This window comes from Phaseolus vulgaris, chromosome 10, assembly GCF_000499845.2.
Source record: "Phaseolus vulgaris cultivar G19833 chromosome 10, P. vulgaris v2.0, whole genome shotgun sequence".
Classification (NCBI taxonomy): domain Eukaryota; kingdom Viridiplantae; phylum Streptophyta; class Magnoliopsida; order Fabales; family Fabaceae; genus Phaseolus; species Phaseolus vulgaris.
In genome coordinates, this window is record NC_023750.2 from 28,182,551 (window position 1) to 28,197,096 (window position 14,546).

Sequence of the window (14,546 nt, forward strand, 5' to 3'; positions counted from 1 at the left end):
GTCTGGACTCTTGTTCCTAGAATACCAGAGATGAATATAATTGGGACAAAATGGGTATTTAGAAACAAGATGGATGAGCATGGAGTGATCACCAGAAACAAGGCTAGGCTTGTAGCTAAAGGGTACAATCAAGAAGAAGGGATAAACTATGATGAGACTTATGCACCAGTGGCTCGGTTAGAAGCAGTTAGATTGCTGCTTGCCTTCTCCTGCATCAAAGGGTTCAAGCTATTTCAAATGGATGTGAAAAGTGCCTTTCTAAATGGCTATATAAATGAAGAGGTATTTGTTTCACAACCACCAGGTTTTGAAGACCATCAACATCCAGAATATGTGTTCAAACTCCAAAAGGCTCTTTATGGACTCAAGCAAGCTCCTAGGCAATGGTATGAGAGGCTAAGTGATTTTCTCACCTCACAAGGCTATGACAGAGGCACCTCAGATAAGACCTTGTTCATTAAGAAGAAAGGAGATGACTCAATTCTAGTACAAGTATATGTGGATGATATCATTTTTGGATCAAACAATGGAGAATTGTGTGAAGCTTTCGTGAAAGTCATGAAGAGTGAGTTTGAAATGTCAATGATGGGTGAGTTGAACTATTTTCTAGGCTTGCAGGTCAAACAACTCAAGGATGGCATTTTCTTAAGTCAAGCTAAGTATTGCAAGGATCTGCTGAAGAAATTTGAAATGGACAAGTGTAAACCAATCAGCACACCCTTCTCAACAAGCTGTCATTTGGATCATGATGAAGCTGGAATTTCTGTTGATGAAACCAAATACAGAGGACTCATAGGATCACTACTGTATCTCACTGCCAGCAGGCCAGATATAATGTTTGCAGTGTGCATGTGTGCAAGGTTTCAATCTGCTCCTAAAGAATCACACTACAATGCTGTCAAAAGGATTTTGAAGTATTTGCAAGGAACTAAAGAAGTTGGCTTGTGGTATCCAGGTAATATTTCATTAAGCTTAACTGGATATTCTGATTCAGATTTTGCAAGTTGCAAAATTGATAGGAAGAGCACAAGTGGAACCTGTCATTTGCTTGGATCAAGCTTGATCTCATGGCAATGCAAAAAGCAGGCTTGTGTAGCTCTTTCCACTGCTGAAGCATAATACATTGCAGCAGGGAGTTGCTGTGCTCAAACTATATGGCTAAGACAACAATTGAATGATTTTGGTATCTTACTCAACCATATACCTCTGCTGTGTGATAATACAAGTGCAATCAACTTAACCAAAAATCCTGTCATGCATTCAAGAACCAAACACATTGAAATTAGGCATCATTTTCTAAGGGAACACATATCTAATGGAACATGTGATATTAAGTTCATTGGTACTGATTTACAACTTGCTGATTTGTTCACAAAACCATTAGCCAAAGATAGGTTTAATTTTTTGCTTAATGAATTGGGTATTATAAATGTCAATTGTGCCTAGCAGTGAAAAATTAAATCTGTTTATTCGTAATTGAATGTGTTTATTTTCTGCACTGATATGCATTTATGACTAGGAAAGAGAAATTTTGATATTTGACTGCTTGACTGACCTAGTGGGCATTAACCTCTGTACCTTTGACGGTTTTGGTCATGGTTATGTAACCGATTTGATGGTTTGGGTGCTCAATAAAGGCATGAGTATGTGCATCGTGACCCTAAATATTTGCTGCATATTTTCAAAGATTCTCTGCACAAATTCAGAGCATAAAATCTTCATGCATATCCACTCATAACTGTCATATCAACCCATTCATTTATATATAAATCTGTGTGAATACTTGCTACCCACATTGGCTATTCCTTTTTTGTTTTCACCATTTGAAACCAAGAAAAGAATTCAGGTTCAACCATGGCTTCTTCTTCCAAGAAACAGAAAAAGAAGGGGAAGCAAACCACCTTTCAAGGTGTGCTAGAAGGTTGGTTCGCTGGAAATGAAGAAGGCATCAATGCCTACATTCACGAGACAAGCAGAAAACAGATTAACATACCTAAAGTGTTGGATTTCAACTGGCTGAAATCTGAAAAACTGGTAGAAACAAAGGGCTGTGTTGAAGCACCAGAAACTGAAAAAGATGCTGGAATTAACGGGTAATGTATATCCTGACTTGGTTAAGGTGTTTTACACTAACCTCACATTAGATGGAAAGAATGTTGTCTCTTATGTGAAAGGGACCAAGATGAAGATCACAAGTGAGGTGTGGAACTCTGTGGCTGGAATAAAATATGTTGGATTGAAAGTAGGAAAGGGAAACACCAGTGGAATCCAAGAATTCAACAAGCTGCAATACTATAAAAGCTGCATGAGGAATCCTACAGAGAGTATAAACAGGTTCCATGCAGGGCACTTAAACCTCACTCCACGCCTAGTTGCCTACATCATAGCATGGCAACTTATTCCAAGAGGAACAAACCATGCTGTTTTACATGAACAGGATCTAATTCTCCTATATTGCATCATGAACCAGATTAAGGTAAACTGGGTGTTCATTGTCAATGAACACATGCTCAAGTCAAAAAGGTTGGCTGATTACTGCTTTCCCTATGCTATTCTTGTTTCCAAATTAATTGATTACTTTGGTGTTGATGTTACAAATGAGAGAAACGACCCTATTAAAGTTATAAGTGAGATTGATAATTCAATTCTCACCAAAATGGGTTTTCACAAAATTGAGGACAAGTGGGTGGTTCTCAAGGAGAAGGACCCTCAAGCAAAACATGAGGATGAGGATGAAGCTGTTCCTATGGATGACGACTCACCTGCTACCCAATCTGTACATGAGGAAGTTGCTGCAAATGCCATAGTTGCCTATCAAGCTCCAGAATACCGAGGAGAACCAATGTCTATGATTGAAAGGCAAGTGTTGTATCGTCTTGATGTAATGTCTGCAGAACAAAGGGCATACTTTGAGACTACTCATGCAAGGTTTCAACACCTTGATGATCAGATTGAAGGGGTTCAGGCACAGCTTGCAGAGCTTTACTACAAGGATCAGTAGTCTTCTGTTTTTAATGCTGTTTTTATCATTTTTCAAATGTCTGTAATGCTGAACAATATGGTTTTATTTTTCTGGACTATTATGATTATGGTTTTTGTTTCATATTTGCTTTCCCTATGCTTATATGTTGTTTGATGAATCCAAAGGGGGAGAAAAATAGCTGCTGAAAACTGAAACAGGGAGTTAATTCTGCACCTTAAAACCATGTCTTATGCTATGCAATACTGTTGTTTTTTTTCTGGTTTAAAATCTGGTGCAGTGCAAGTGCTTAAAGCAACAAAGCTATGAGGTTAGCTATGGGGATTTGTCTCCATCAAACAGGGGGAGATTGTTGAAGATGATTGTTGCCCCTTCAAGATTGTGTTTGATGAAGACTTCTATGTACATTTCATTTGTATTTTGCTTTGCTTTAAGTGTGTCTTAGGTAGTGCTTAGAGGTTGTTTAAGAGTGGGCTTTTTGCTGAGTAACTCACCTCATAACCACTGACCATGTGATAAGAACAAGCATAAGTTTTCTTAAACTGTTTTTCACATGTATTACAAAAAACACGTTTACTGCATAAAAATATATCTGTTCTTTTCTAAATAAACAGATTCATTTTTAAACTGATGCCTTGGCTAAGTCTTGTGGAAATTAGATTTTGTGCATCAGGTATTTTGACTAAGTCTTCTTCTTTTCAAAACGACTGAGTTTCAAATAGTTAAACTTTCTCTGTTTTCGTTTTGAAAAATAAATCTGTTCATCTGTAAATGAATAGATTCCTTTTGTCTCTGGTACCATGTCATGCTTAAACGATTTTCAGTTTTATCTCAGCACCAGAATGGTTGACTAAGTCTCCTCACTTAAGAAATTCTCTAACTGCTTTTGAAAATAAATCTGTTCATTTTATTTTCAATCTGTTCATTTTATAACAGCTTTAACTGTTTTTCAAAATTCTGTTATAAGTTGGTTTTCTATAAAATGAAAACTTGTTTCTGAGTTTAAACATCGTTCATACATTTGCAAAAACAAGTTTTGACAGCAGAGGATTAAAAGTTTACAAAGGATTAGCATTTGTTCTTAAAAGATTTCAAAAATCAAAAAGTGCTTGTTCTTGGTTTGGTTCCAAAAGCTTGGTGTGAGGTGCAGCTACTGTTCTAGCAATCTTGCCTACTGGTTTAAGGCAGATCTTTGTATCCTCAATCAGGTGTAGTCGTTTCACTTCTCATTTCTTGTAATAGTTTGGTTGAACACTCTTCTTGATAGGTTTTTTTGAAGAGTGGGTGTGTGCTGAAATAAGTTTTTTCAGCAAGAGTACCTAAGTTCTTGTAGGTTTCAAGAACAGTGGGAATTGTACTTGGTTGTACTGTGTTTTAGTGATTTCCACCTGGTTTTGGTGAAGACTGGATGTAGCTCAGTTGAGTGAACCAGTATAACTGCTTGTGTTCATTCTCTCTCACTCTCTGCAATTTCGTTTCTGCATAATTGATAAAACAGCAAAGAAATAAATCTGTTCAATTGAAAATAAATCTGTTCTTTCTGGGCGCTGTGCATACTGTTCTTAATTTCTGGAAAACTGTCTGGTTTCAATGAGAACACTGATAATTTGTTAAAGGCTAATAAAACAGGTTGAGTGTGATAGATTGCCTCATTAATTGTCAAGCCCTTAACTGAACCTAAATCACATTAATTGGAATTAAGGTTTGTTGTTTTTGTGTTTCACTGTTTTTCAATTTGATATCTGTGTGTGCATCTGGAAAATCTATCTGCATAATCTTGTGATTAACCTTGCTGTATAAACGCTTTTCAAACAAAAACAGTGCTGAAATAAATCTGTTCATTTTCACATAAATCGATTTATTTTCTGTAAAACTGTGTTAAACACTGTCTCTGCGAGAAAGTTTTAAAAGGTCAATTCACCCCCCCCCCCTCTTGAACTTTGGCACTATTAAACCCAACATGCCTATCCTCTTAGTACTTGCCAATTTTGACAATAAGTTTGCACGAGAATTTTGATCCTGTGGGACGTATACCAAACCAAAGTCATCAAACATCAATGCCATTTCCCGAACCTTTGATAGATATCTCGCCAAATGCGGATCTCGATCCTGAAAGTTTCCAGCCACTTGTTCTGTTACTAGCTGGGAGTCACTTCTCACCAACATCCTCTTGACCCCCATATCCGCAGCCAAACACATCCCTACTATTAACGCCTCATACTCCGCTTGATTATTGCTCTCCTTGAAGGCGAACCTCAACCATTGTTCAATCAATACTTCATCTGGTCCTTTCAATATAACTTCAGCCCCACTTCCTTGTAAATTAGAGGCACCACCCACAGATAATATCCATCTTCCAATCACATCATTCACTTCTTGCTCACCCACCGACAATGTCAACTCAACCACAAAATCCACCAATGCTTGTGTTGTTACCAACCCTCTACTCTCGTATTTGAGTCCATACCCAGATAACTCAATCGCTCACTTTGCCAAATCCAACTTGCAACAAATTCTTCACAGGTAAATCAGTTTTGACTACAATCTGAAAATTCTGGAAATAATACCTCAATCATCTAGCTGTAACCACAATGGCTAGTGTTGCCTTCTCCAACTTTTGATGTTGCATCTCTGCCCCTTGAAGCGTTCTACTCACGAAGTAGATAGGTTTATGATCCTTCTCCATTTTCTGCGTCATAACCATACTAACAACCCTTTCTGTCGCACCAAGATATAAATAAACAAACTCACCTCTTCTCAACTTTATAAGTACCAGGGGTGCTGACAACATTTCCTTCAACCTTTTAAAGGCCTCCTCACATTCTTCCGACCATGTGAACCTCCCCTTGTTCATCAAGGATTGAAAGTACGAATACGATCTTTCTCCCACTCTTGGAATAAACCTGGACAACGAGGCAATCCTACCTATTAGTTGTTGTACCTTTTTTTATCAAGGTTGGGCTCCGCATATTAACAATTGTTGCACACTTTTCTGGATTCATCTGAATTCTCCTTTGGGTCAGCATGAACCCTAAGAACTTTTCAGCCTTCACTCTAAAGACACACTTCTCTGGATTCAACTTTAAATTATACTTTCCCAAACCTTGAAATAACTCCTTTAAGTCCTCCATATGAGAACCAGATTCCACAGATTTCACAACCATATCATCTACATATGCTGCCATATTTCTCCCTGACATACCCTCCAATATCTTATCCATCAATCTCTAGTATGTTGCACCTGCATTCTTCAATCCAAATGACATCACCGTATAACAGAAATTGGCCAGACTCCCCCTAAACGTTGTCTTATCTTATCCCCCCGGGTGCATTCTAATCTGATTATAACCTAAATATGCATCCATGAAACTCAAAAGCTCACACCCTGACACTCCATCTACCAAAGAATCAATATTCGGTAAAGGATAAGTGTCCTTAGGGTGAGCTTTTTTTAAATCCGTGAAATCTATGCACATTTTCCACTTACCATTACTTTTTAACACCAATACCACATTCGCCAACCAATATCACATGCCCACTACTTCGTAGCCTTTCCAGCTCCTGAACCACTATCAACCTCTTTTCCTCTCCCAACTTCCTTCTCCGCTGCACTATTGGTTTAGCTTTAGAATCCACGGCCAGACAATGACACATAAAATCAAGGTCAATTCCCGACATGCCACCTACCGACCATGCAAATGCTCCCATATTCTCTCCCACACCCCCTTCTTTTGTAGGGTACTTCATTTTTAAATGTATCGATGATACTATCGCTCTCAACTTATTTATTGCAGGTCTACCCAACAATATGTTATAAGAATAAAGTGAATTTACCACCATGTACCTTATTGTGATCGTCTTAACACTCCTTTCCTCTCCAAATTTCGTCCTTGCCTCCAAAAATCCGCACATTTGAATTGGGTCTCCTGAGAAGCCTACCAATATCCCATCATAGGGCTCCAGATCATCCACCGAGCCTCCCATGGCCAGAAAAATTTCCCAAAAAAGAATATTTGTTGAACTTCCCTAGTCCACCAACATTATGTGAACCCATCTACTATTCATTACAATAGAAATTACAACAAGATCATTATCATGTGGAAAAACATCTTTTAAATCTTCCTCTGTAAAGTTCAGAGACGACGTTTGCACCTCTTCTTCTGCTAGCATCATGAGAGACTTGGCATATCTTTCCCTATTCTCACTTAACGAGCCTCCTCCTGAGAACCCACCGATGATGGAGTTTAATTCTCCCAACGTCGGTTTCTCATGCTTATCCTCCACTACTTTGTACGTCCACTCCATTATCACCTTATCTTGTCTATCTTGCTTTCCTTCCTTCACCGCTTCAGCTTCATTGGCCTTGAACACTTTCAATAACCCTTGCCTTAACAAACTCTCTATCTGTCTTGACAAAGTAAAACAGTATTTTGTATCATGCCCGTACGTTCTGTGAAAGTAACACCACGCATTCTGATTTCTTCCCATATTTTTGTCGTTCTTTCTAGAAAGAGTAACAGTTTAGCAGTATTGACGTCCTTCACGGTCTCTTCTTGTGATGCCACCAATTTTGGGGCCTTCCACTCAAACCTTCCTCCCCTCCAATCACCTTCTCTTTTTCCCTTCCCTGACCCCCTTTTGTTTTATGTTGATTGGGTCCCGAATTGTGGGCCCTCAACCCTCATTTCTTCCTCCATTTTCTTCCTAGTAAATTCCTCCACCTTGATATGCGATGTGGCCCGTATGTTAACGGTCGCCATATCCTCCAGCCTTTTTCTTACCAAGGACTCACCGAATTTTCCTGCTTGTAACCCTCGAATAAAGGCTTCCACACACATGCCCTCATTTGGCATTGGAATCTGAGCCACCACCTCATTGAATCGCCTTAAAAAGGGCTTCATAAATTCCTCTTTTGACTGCTTTAGTTCAAACAGATCTGCAGTCTCTAGTGGTTTCGTCTTATTTGCCTCAAAATGAGCAATAAACAATTTGACGAATACTTCCAACGACGTAAGGGATCCTCTCGGCAAATTACTGAATCAATCCAACGTCACACCCACCAACGTACTCCCTAACATTTTACACTGGACAACTTCCGATCCACCACAAATTAGCATTTGAGCTCTAAAATTTTTGATATGGGCATTAGGGTCTTTCCTTCCGTGAAAGACCCCATCTTTGGAAAACACATACCTCACTGGAACTGGTTCCGCCAATATGTCTTCCGAGAATGGCTGAAAATCAGGATCTACCTCCTTTTCCTGTCGGACATTTGTATTTCGACTATCGATTTGTCATTGCAATTCCCCATTCCTTCTTTGCAATTGATCCTGCACCCTTACTGACTCCTCCATTCTCTCTCTTGCTTCTACACTTTCCCTCCTAAATTCCTCTTGAGCTCTTCTAAACTCCTCTGCTCGCTCCTCATTTTGTTTTCTCATAGTTTCCACCATCTCCATTAATTTTTGAGTCGCATCAGGCATCGCACCATTAGCCTTGTCCTCCATTGTCGCTCTCCGAGTGCCTCTCATGGCTATCGCTTTCGTGGCACAAAAAAATTTTACATGAGCCCCACGGTGGGCGCCAAAATGTTATAGACAAGAGTGTGAACAATCTCCAACCTAGAACATTCAGTGTAACTAAGAGTAAGTGTGCTATAATATGTCCCTTTCCTTGGTCTTCTTTGATATATATATATATATATATATATATATATATATATATATATATATATATATATCCGCTATCGTTGAATTTGGCTCTATTCCCGACCTTGTTTGTGATAAATGCTCTCCTTTATTCATCTACCGACAATCTGGAATTTCCACAATTTGCTCTGATGGAATAAAACATCTTCAATACCAGAATATGCGAACGATCCTTCTACCTTTTACCTTGGGCTCAACCCAATACTCTACAAATATAAAACAAAAATTAAAATAAACCAATATTTAGTTAAGTTTATTAAATTCAGTTTTTAAAATAAAGTCTCAGTAGATAAAAAAATGTAATAACAAATTACTTAAGATAATGTACACAAGTTATTCAACGGAAAATACTTTATTTCTATAGGTAAAAACAATTAAATTAATAAAAAATTTGAGGAAATAATTTGTTAACGTGCAGTTTGAAAAATCAAAATGATGGCAATATGTTAAATCAACGTTTTAAGTGACGGGTTGTTCAAAGTGTCTTCCAAAGTGCAAGTTGTGAATAATGGCAGTGATGAGTGGATGTTGATGATGGATTATGTTGGAGGTTTCTTTTGAATAATGATTTGATTATTGATGGTTTTGTTAGTTGTCAACTTCCATGTCTGGTGCCCAATCAGTTTTTATTTGGTTGATTAAGGATTATTGTGATAATTTTATTTTAATGTTATCATTGTTGTTAGTTTAAGGGAAGTTCATTATTATTAGGTTTCACTTTTTTATCCATTGTTTGTGTATCAAGTTGCAATTGTTTAACCAAATTATGAAATCTTTAAAGCCAAGACCTTTTGAGTGGTTTTCATTGATGAAATTTGTATCCTTGAAATTCATTAGGCTAACAATCAGAATGTCCCAATGACACAACCACATTTCAATGACACATTCAACAATTATTGTCAAATGTTTGTACTTCCTAAGAATGTTTGGATTCAGGTCATGAATATAGAACATAGAGAATGACACATTGCTAGACACGGGCAGTTTTTTTTCTGTTGTCCATGTTATTTATAAAAATTGGTTTAATACAATTAGTACAAAAGATTCACCATGTGTAATGTGGGGCTTCTGTAGAACACAACCTAATAAAAAAATATGTGAAAAGATTGGGTAGGAAGAAAAAATGTATAAGAATAATTACTTCTCTAAGCTGTTACGGACCAACATCTATGAGTTGGTATGAACAAATATGTAATGATGCTAAAACACAAGTCATGGAAGAGTGTGAATTTGAGAGATTCAACAAACCTTCTAAACTTTGTTCCTCATGGCCTACATAAGCATAGTGGTTGGATCAATGTATAGCTTCCACAACATGGAGACATAAGACAAGCTCAAGATCTTAGCCTTCCAAATAATTCTTAAACTCCAGTATCCTCTAACACAGATTATTCACATCCAAAGCATACTATGCTTTGACTTCACTCCTACTCAAATGCTTCTCAAGTCTGAACAATGTCACCATCATTCTGTTGTGATGTGCATTAGTTCATACTTTTTCTTCCTATTTGTCTACCTTTAAGCCTGTCTCACCCCCTTCCCATGATTCCTTCAGGGACAATGAAGCCTCCCAGAGTAAAGCTTCCTCTGCCCATCATTATCACCACAATCTGTGTTCTTCTCTTCATAGCAGTCTTGTATGCTGAGAGACTAAGTTTCCCTAACTCCAGCTCCATTTTCAAGTTCAAAGCATGTTCTAGAAAGCACACCAAATCAAAGTCTAGTAAGTTAGCTTCACAAATTCCATAATTATATCTCATGATCTTTGCATGATTTTGTTTCTCACCAATTTGGTTCTAACTCAGCCATGTCTCATTATGCGATGCTCAACAGATGATAAAAAAAGTGAGGAAGTGTTTGCAAATGCCTCATGGACTGATGATAGGTTCGATTTTGACCCAGAAGAGTGCAATGTTGCAAATGGAAAATGGGTATTTAATAGTTCATTGAAGCCTTTGTACTCGGACAGAAGCTGTCCATACATAGATAGACAATTTTCATGTGTCAAGAATGGAAGGAATGATTCTGACTACCTCCATTGGGAGTGGCAGCCAGAAGATTGCACCTTGCCCCCGTAACTCTCACACTTAACATTTTGTTTTATGATTAAACTATTCATTTGATTCCCATAGTCATCTCTACTTTTTAAGTTTAGTTCATATACATACCCAAAAGTTAAATTTTGGTCTTCAACGCTAATACTTGAAAAAAATGTCCAGTGATAAAAAACTGCTACAAAATCATTTTAGTGGTGATAAGCTACCAAGAAAAACTGTGCAGAAACTAAAACTTCATAGTTTTTTTTGCATAAAAACTAGAACTTAAAATACAAAAAACTGTATAAACCAAGTAATAGTTTAACCATGTTTTATTTATCTTGTACTTTATGTTCATAGAGGAGTATGCGATACTGATGTGGGCCACATTTTGAACTTGCAACAATTGGTAGGTTTAGTCCAGAGCTGGCCCTCAAAAAGCTTCAAGGGAAGAGGCTACTATTTGTAGGAGATTCACTACAAAGAAACCAGTGGGAATCTTTTGTATGTTTGGTGCAAGGTGTGATACCTGAAAAGAAAAAGTCAATGAAACGAGGGCGTGTGCATTCAGTCTTCAAAGCCAAGGTAATGACACAATGAATACCATTCTGTGTATGTTCACCTCTTGGCTTCAGCTTTTAGATAGTTCATGACAAAATAGAATCGTGTAACTAGAATATAAATACAAAAACTGGTTAGGAATTGGACATGCTAAATGTTGGATATCAGTTCAAGAACTAAGAAACCAAGGGTAATTCTTCTATTACATGTGTGTTTCATTTAGGAATATAATGCAACCATAGAGTTCTACTGGGCACCATTTTTAGTGGAGTCCAACACTGACATTCATATCATAGGAGACCCCAAGAAGAGAATAATAAAAGTGGATGAAATCACGGAGCGTGCCAAAAACTGGACAGGAGTGGATATCCTTGTTTTCAATACCTATGTATGGTGGATGAGTGGCCTTAGAATAAAAGCACTGTAAGTTCTCTTTGGTGAATCACCATCAGTGTACAAGCTTTCATCATTTTCATTTCTCAAAATTCGGTAACATTTGATGTTTAACTAAACTTAGGAAAATGATGATGTCTAACTAAACTTTAGCTTAATTATTGCAGATGGGGTTCATTTGGCAATGGAGAAGAAGGGTATGAAGAATTGGATACAGCAGTTGCTTACAAATTTGGTTTGAGGACGTGGGCCAATTGGGTTGACTCAACTATTGATCCAAACAAAACCCGGGTCTTCTTCACAACCATGTCCCCTGCACACACAAAGTTTGTCTACTTCTCTCTCAAACTCGAAGCTTTGGCATTCCATAATCAATAAAACTTCTATAATATCAGCTGATTAAACATTGTTCTACATTGATCTAATTATTTTAAAATACAGCATGCATAACTGTCATTAGATATATGTTTGTTAATACACTCTAATTAAGCTCATAGTTAACTGCATGTTTGTGTGGTTCAAACAGTTCATTTGGAATTTAGTTTTAACTATTTTCTTTTTCAAAATCAATATGGTGGTTTGAAAGACTATGTTGATAGAGCAAAAACTCATTTCAATGATCACCATCTGTAAAGAGACTAGTCCAGGATTATCAATTAAAAGATTTCCAGAAAATATAAAGTTATCCTGATGGTAAAAGTGTAAGAGATAGGTCCTAAGTTTTATGTTAAGTGGCTCTAAAAAAAGTTAGATAAACCATGAACTTATGATTCTAACAATTCAAAATGTCATGTTTTCAGAAGTGCAGACTGGGGCCACAAGGATGGTATCAAATGCTTCAATGAGACAAAGCCAGTGAAGAAGAAGAACCACTGGGGAAGTGGGTCTAACAAGGATATGATGAGTGTGGTGGCCAAAGTGGTGAAGAGAATGAAAGTTCCTGTGAATGTGATAAACATAACACAGATCTCAGAGTATAGGATTGATGGTCATTCTTCCATTTACAGTGAAACTGGGGGCAAAATTTTGACTGAGGAGGAAAGGGCCAACCCAAGAAATGCAGATTGCATTCATTGGTGTTTACCTGGAGTTCCAGATACATGGAATCAAATATTTTTGGCAATGTTGTAACACATTTTTTGGCAATATTGTTGAAACAAGGACATTTGCTTTTGTTTTTCCTGACATGAAGATGTCAAATATGTAAAGCCAATATGTCCAACATTCATCCTTCATTAGCATTTGTATCATCTTTTGGTCTTTTCTTGACATGAAGATGTCAATTATATATATCAAGCCATGATGTGTTCACATTCATCCTTCCTTAGCAATTCTGTGATATAAATATGATAAAAAAAGTTGGTGCTTTGGAGACTCAAGCCCTAAAACAGCAAATATGAATATATACCAAAAAGAATAAGTGAGGAGTAAAAACAATCTTTCATACATTTTGCACTTTATAGTCAACTGTTTAAATAGAAAAATTATGAAGTTTTTTTATTGGGTAAAATAAGAAATAAGTCATGACTAATTTAAAATAAACATAATTAATCCACAATTACAAATTGTTTTTTGCAGTTAAAAGTAAAATATAAAAGAAAAACTACATGAACTTGATGATATTTTATTAATTAGTTCAGCTTGAAAATCTCAACTGTCATCCAAGATAAATAAATTTCACAGATGCATGAGTCATTGAGGTAGACCACATTTAAACCATTTTAATTTTCAAAAATGAAGGATAGAAAATAAATTTATTACATAAATTATTAAATACTTCGCTATTTCTTTTTAAGTATCATATGTTAAAGTATTATTAAAATAAATATCTTATAAATATTTATTAAAATTAAGAAAAAATTTACAGCTAAAAAAAACCTTAAAAGACATTGAAAAGTAACGCAGAGAATAATAAATGTATAGCCAATGAATAGTTAAAAAAGTTATTTATGGCTGAATACTATTTAATGATTTTTTTAATTAAAAATAGTTGATAAGTTAATTATTGGATAACTTTATTAAAGTAAAAGGATAATGTAAATACCGACATTGTTTAAATATTAATTAATTTTTTTAATAAGTCATTATTAATAATATACTATAATATCTTATATAATAAATCTATTAATCCTTTATTTTTACTTTTTTTATCAAATTACAACAAAAAAATTATTTTTAACAGGTTACTTTTAACTTATTTTAATATCATTAAATACGTTATCTGTGGTTTACTTTTCTTCCTAGAGGATCCAACATAGTTAACAAATTACTAGGATTTTTAATAATTCCTAGAAAACAATTACTTTCTCAACAGTTTTTTAAACCTTCGTTATTTTCAACGGCTATTATTTCTGATGATTTTAAAACCTCTATTATTTTCTATAGTTTCAAAACCTCAATTATTTATGACGGTTTCGAAACTCTATTATTTCCAGTGGTAAATAGCAAAAGTGTTGGGCGGAATGGATAGGCTAGGTTCTTCAAAAACTAATTAAAAAAAAGTATGCGTAAAGCCCAAAACTCTAGAGTCTTTTTTTTTTTATGACATATAGATTACATAAGCAAACTGCATAACAAGATTTCGCTTGGATCATCCTACACATTATACATTTGTATATTAATGAGATGACTGTTTCTTCCTGCACCTTCATAGGTTCTTCTGTCATCCATGTACACAACGTAAAAATACCTTTTTAACCTTCTTGTGTTATCTCCATAGAATAGTTTTCGAATTATGTAATTCAGACACGCATTTGAAAAAAAACTTCCGAATTATGTAATCTGGAAGCTAAAAAAGACTTCTGGATTACATAATCCGAAAACTAATTATGGATCTGAAAAAAGATTTTCAGATTATGTAATCTAGAA

At 36.0% G+C, this 14,546-nt stretch overlaps 1 protein-coding gene across 1 annotated transcript; it reads left to right on the forward strand.

Moving 5' to 3' along the window:
- The first annotated feature begins 9,912 nt into the window (after positions 1–9,912).
- LOC137819538 (protein trichome birefringence-like 3) lies at positions 9,913–12,995 on the forward strand. The gene is made up of 6 exons (XM_068623419.1): positions 9,913–10,411; positions 10,522–10,762; positions 11,138–11,309; positions 11,509–11,708; positions 11,846–12,004; positions 12,479–12,995. Exons 1-6 carry the CDS (start codon positions 10,231–10,233, stop codon positions 12,807–12,809), a joined length of 1,284 nt encoding a protein of 427 aa, XP_068479520.1. The 5' UTR covers positions 9,913–10,230; the 3' UTR covers positions 12,810–12,995.
- Positions 12,996–14,546: the final 1,551 nt, after the last annotated feature.

Coding starts and splice junctions, on each gene's coding strand:
- LOC137819538 (XM_068623419.1), top strand. CDS start 10,231: ATGATTCCTTCAGGGACAATGAAGCCTCCCAGAGTAAAGCTTCCTCTG. Junction 11,310..11,508: donor ATTCAGTCTTCAAAGCCAAG/GTAATGACACAA, acceptor TGTTTCATTTAG/GAATATAATGCAACCATAGA. Junction 12,005..12,478: donor ATGTCCCCTGCACACACAAA/GTTTGTCTACTT, acceptor TCATGTTTTCAG/AAGTGCAGACTGGGGCCACA.